This window comes from Paramormyrops kingsleyae, unplaced genomic scaffold (genome assembly GCF_048594095.1).
Source record: "Paramormyrops kingsleyae isolate MSU_618 unplaced genomic scaffold, PKINGS_0.4 ups310, whole genome shotgun sequence".
Lineage (NCBI taxonomy): Eukaryota > Metazoa > Chordata > Actinopteri > Osteoglossiformes > Mormyridae > Paramormyrops > Paramormyrops kingsleyae.
The window spans coordinates 4,294-8,961 of record NW_027326247.1 but is presented as its reverse complement, the minus strand read 5'-3'; the positions used below and the strand labels follow the sequence as shown (position 1 = coordinate 8,961).

The window sequence follows — 4,668 nt, the reverse complement described above, 5'->3', positions numbered from 1 at the left end:
AGTTATTTGAGAAACACAATGCACAATGAGCCTTTATATGGCTGCGCCACAGAAACAAATAAAAAGCAACTAGATGCGTCAAACAAAGCTGGACAGAGAACAGACTTATTGATTGGGCTCTGAGCACAATTGTGTCGATGTCTTGGACTTTCTCTGAACTTTAGTTTGACTCTGAAGTCCTGTAGAATGAGAGCCTACTGTAAGTACACAGTTAACATCCACCCATGAGGTAGGCGTCGATGACATCAGCGGGGTCTTGCTCAACCCCTTTCTCTTACTCACTAAGCTGAGACAGGGCGGTGTCCGCCTATAAATACCCGCCCCAGGATGTTACAACTTTTGCGCAGTTCATCTCCTCGCTGCTGCAACGTTTTAACTTTTCTCTGGTAAGACAAGTATATTATGTATGCTATTATACTTCTCTGCTTTTTATTATATTGCTTTTCAATTTTATGTAGACACTCTATCGATACTTAACTCAAACTTCAGCGATGCCGTTCTTGTAGCAATAGGTGGATCTTGCTTTACCTATCCTGATTATTGTATTTTTGCCTGGCAATAAGTAACTTATATATCCTACGGTCCTCGTTTACGTGTGAAAGAAGGGGGGGGGGGGGACTTAAGGGTGTTTTTGTTGAATTAAAATGAACACACTCAGGTGATGTATCTGTTCATTTCAGATCGACCTGTGTGTCTCTACCTCTCAGTCTGAAGTCGTCTTACCATTTTTAACACGTAGCATTGCAGTACTGTAGCTACATTTCTTAAATTGTAGAACTGCTTCGTAGACAAATTTCTGGGTTTTGTCTTTAAATGACTTGCTTGTTTTGACGATAACATTAAAATGTAAATATGCGTGTTATTTTACTGGTGTATATCTTAGCCAAGACATAACCAAGGATGAGGTGAAAATCGCGAACGTTATATTTGACTTGTGTCCTATTAAAAAGTTCTTTAAAAAATACCCTACATGCCGTCTTCTCACAGCGGCCGCTCCCAGTAATACAGGGTGTGACCCAGGCTGATGTGTGCCTGTTGGTATATCTCTGTTTGCATTCCTGTGTGTCTGTACTATACAAAATAGTATATCTTGTCATCGATATGCGCGTTAAGAGACCTGATAAGAAAAGTTAAGAAAATGCTTATTACACGGCATAAATTTTTTAACATTAAAAACCAAAAGAAAAAAGAAGTTAAGCAATCATCCATACATCAGTCTTCCAACAACGTAACCAGTCCAGGTTCCTTGGCTAATATATTATTAATAAAATAAAAATGTATTAATAATAACAATAATAAGCAATTTATATATTAATAAAAATGACAGTGCGTTGTTGGCATTGTTAAATTAATTTATCATTGTTGATTTATGTGCTTTATGCAGAACATTAGTGTCACAGTAACACCAAAATGGCAAAAACACATACAGTACCAGTAATAGGTTGTGGTACTCGAGTCCAGTCTCGTATTCATGTATATGAATGGACTGGGTCTTGTCATGCACTCTGGTGAATTTTTACTCTGTTTAGGACAAGGACTCGAACACTATGGATTCAAAAAAATATTCCAGAGTCCATCCAAGTCCATTGCCTGTGTCTGCAACCTGCCTGTCATAAATTTCCATCCATCCATCCATCCATCCATCATCCATCCATCCATTTTCTATACCTGGTTGTTCTATGCAGTGTTGTGGGGGTCCTGAGCCTATCCCAGAAGGGTGGAGAGCCAACCCATCGCAAATCCAAAAGCGTGCTTGTGTAGTGGTTTATTCAGTTCCAATTCAATTTACTTTTGTATAGCACATTTTCACAATATTGCATTGTCCCTGCCCAAAGCCCCCAGTGAGCCAGCCAGAGGAAATAGTGGCAAGGAAAAAACTCCCTAACGGAAAGAAACCTGGGGAGGAACCATAAAGGGGGAAATTCCCCTCCTGGGAATTTCAGCAATAACTAAGCCACAATTTATAAAATAAAATTGTGATTAAAAGTGAACTAAGTGGTAACTTGGTGTAAGTATGGTGCATAGGTACTTGCTATATTGGAGTATTAACGGTGAGTTTGGTGATTATGGAACATAACATGATTATGGAATGGCGAGGGTCTCACTGTCCCCAGGTGTTTTAGTGATCACTAGTCTTCTCTCGCAGTTTGGTCACAGTCTGCAGCCATGCCATCTGAACTGGAAAGGGCCATGGAGTCACTCATCACAGTGTTCCACCGGTATGCCTCCAAGGAAGGGGATAGCAACACCCTGTCCAAGCGGGAGCTCAGGTCGCTTATGGAGAACGAGCTGGCAGGGTTCCTCAAGGTGAGTTCTCGCTTGGTCTTGGCCGGTTCCTGTCTTTGGCCACACACCACATGTTTTGAAATACTGCACTTTTCCTGTGACACTTCCCCTTGTGGTGACCCTGGGTCATTGCAATATGGAACCCAGGGGACAATGCAGTGCACTGAGGCCCAATTTCCACATCAGTACACTGTGCATCATGCCTGAAATGTCCTGCCAGCACTGAGTTGCTCTCAAACACTCTACTCCTCCAGTCCCAAAAAGACCCCGCTGCCGTGGACAAGATCATGAAGGACCTGGATGCCAATTGCGATGGGGAGGTGAACTTTGAAGAGTTTGTGTCACTGGTAGTGGGGCTGTCCATCGCCTGCGAGCAGTGCTACCAGCTTCACCTGAAGAAGCAGCAACAGCAGGGCAAGCGCTGATGGGAGGCTGGCTGGAGTGGGGGCACGCCTCTGTGTACAGAGCCTGTATTGTCCATTAAACACACTGGGACCCCCCAGCCTGGGAAGCTGTGTCTGTGGCTCATTCTTTGTGCAGCCATTCCTTAGTCCATCATCACTGCTGGTCACCTGTACAGGTGATGCTGCCCCTGGCAGTCACTGGGCATTTAGGTTCCGAGTGTCCAAAATGGCTTGATGTAGTAGACCCTTGTTACTCTGACACATGTTGTTCGTGAACATGGATGTGTGTGTATTTTACATGTGTGTGGGCATGTGCTTATCCATGCGCCTGTCCCTGCTTTTTGTGTGGCTGTATCTGACTGGCAGTAATACCAGTAGTAGTAATTTCATCCCATGGGAGGCTGCGAGCAGGTACCTCTGTCCTTCTCTGATCCTCTCAGATCCTCCTAGATCAGAGATGTCAAACTCCAGTCCTCGAGGGCCGGAGCCCTGCACATTTTTGGGTTTCCACTCATTTAACACACCTGACTCAACTCCTTGTGCTAATTATCACACAGCTCTTGACCTGAATCATTTGTTGTGGAACAGGGAAAGAACTAAGCTACTCAGGGCTCTGGACCTCCAGGAATGGAGTTTGACACCCCTGTCCTAGATGGTGTACTGGTCTTTTAACTGAAGCTCATTCAGTGTAAACACTTTTCCAGATTTACAGTTTGAATATGTGACTTAAAAGCATATGGAGCTCAGTAGGGAGAAGAATATTTTGGGTAGTTTTTTTTAGAGAGAATCACTGATGAGGGAAAAAGTGGAAGAATAGCATCATCCATGCAGCAAGTGGAGCATAAATTACCAGCATGCGGCTCTATCTAACTTTATTGGGCTGCAGCACAAACAAGAAATTAAGCTAGAAGAAATGCTTGTAGGAGCACATGAAGCATAATCTCATAATCATGGGCTGTTATGCTGGTGTATAGATTGGCGATTTAGTACCTGTGATCAGAAGGTTTCTGGTCCCATGGCTGGCAGAGTGATGTCACCCTTAGGCTTTTTCTGCAGAAGGCCCTCGATTCAAATTTCTGCATGGATACGGTCTCATTCTGCGCTCTGATCACCATAACTGCTTAATCCCAATTGGGGGTCACCTGGAGCCTATTCTAGGAACAAGGGGCACAGGCGGGAACCAACCCTGGGCAAATGCCAACACTCCGCAGGGCGTGCACACGCACGCACACACAGGACCAATTTAGACTAGCCAACCAACCTGCTCTGCACACTTTTGGACCGTGGGAGGAAACCGGAGCCCCCAGCGGAAACCCATGTGAACACAGGGAGAGCATGTGATCTCCACACAGAAGGGACCTACGCCCGACCCTGGGATCGAACCCAGGATGTTCTTGCTGTGAGGCAGCAGCACCACCGTGCTGCCCACCTGTAAATCCCTAAGAACAAAAGCTAAATTTGTAAATGTAAACCATTGGTATAATCAGTTTTTAAGGCTTTTCAAACTTTCCATTGGAGATATCCATAGCGACTAGGCTGGCAGACCTGTGGAATGACTCCCACGTTAACCATATTCTGCTATATGACCTTCACCCATATTTGTGTGTGTGCATTTAAAACTGAAACAATGCTCCAAGGACTGTGATGTCGCAGAAGAAGGCGCATGGCAGGCAGGTGGCAAAACAGAACTGCTCATGGAAAGGTTGAAGGCAAATATCATAATAATCAAGATTTATTAATGGTCTCTGCTTATTTAAAAATCCAGCAGAAAAACTGGGGAAAGGGAACTGCTGTTTTGCTTGCTCTGAATCAATCCACCCACAATGGAAAATGACAAAACTCTATGTCACTGGTAACCTTACATCAAGCATTTCTAAGGTAGTTAGCAATTTCACCTAATTATCTACTAGTGATACACAGGCTTGTTGCCATGTCCAGTGGTAAGAGGACACACTCTAGCCCAGGTGTCACCAACATG

General features: G+C 44.2%; 1 protein-coding gene across 1 annotated transcript; it reads left to right on the top strand.

Moving 5' to 3' along the window:
• The first annotated feature begins 227 nt into the window (after positions 1–227).
• Positions 228–2,797, top strand: LOC140587526 (protein S100-A1-like). The gene is made up of 3 exons (XM_072708771.1): positions 228–386; positions 2,147–2,307; positions 2,541–2,797. Exons 2-3 carry the CDS (start codon positions 2,167–2,169, stop codon positions 2,709–2,711), a joined length of 312 nt encoding a protein of 103 aa, XP_072564872.1. The 5' UTR covers positions 228–386; positions 2,147–2,166; the 3' UTR covers positions 2,712–2,797.
• Positions 2,798–4,668: the final 1,871 nt, after the last annotated feature.

Excerpts from the sequence above, each read along its gene's own strand:
- LOC140587526 (XM_072708771.1), top strand. The coding sequence starts at position 2,167 with ATGCCATCTGAACTGGAAAGGGCCATGGAGTCACTCATCACAGTGTTC. Across the intron at positions 2,308-2,540 it reads AGCTGGCAGGGTTCCTCAAG|TCCCAAAAAGACCCCGCTGC; the intron begins GTGAGTTCTCGC and ends CTACTCCTCCAG.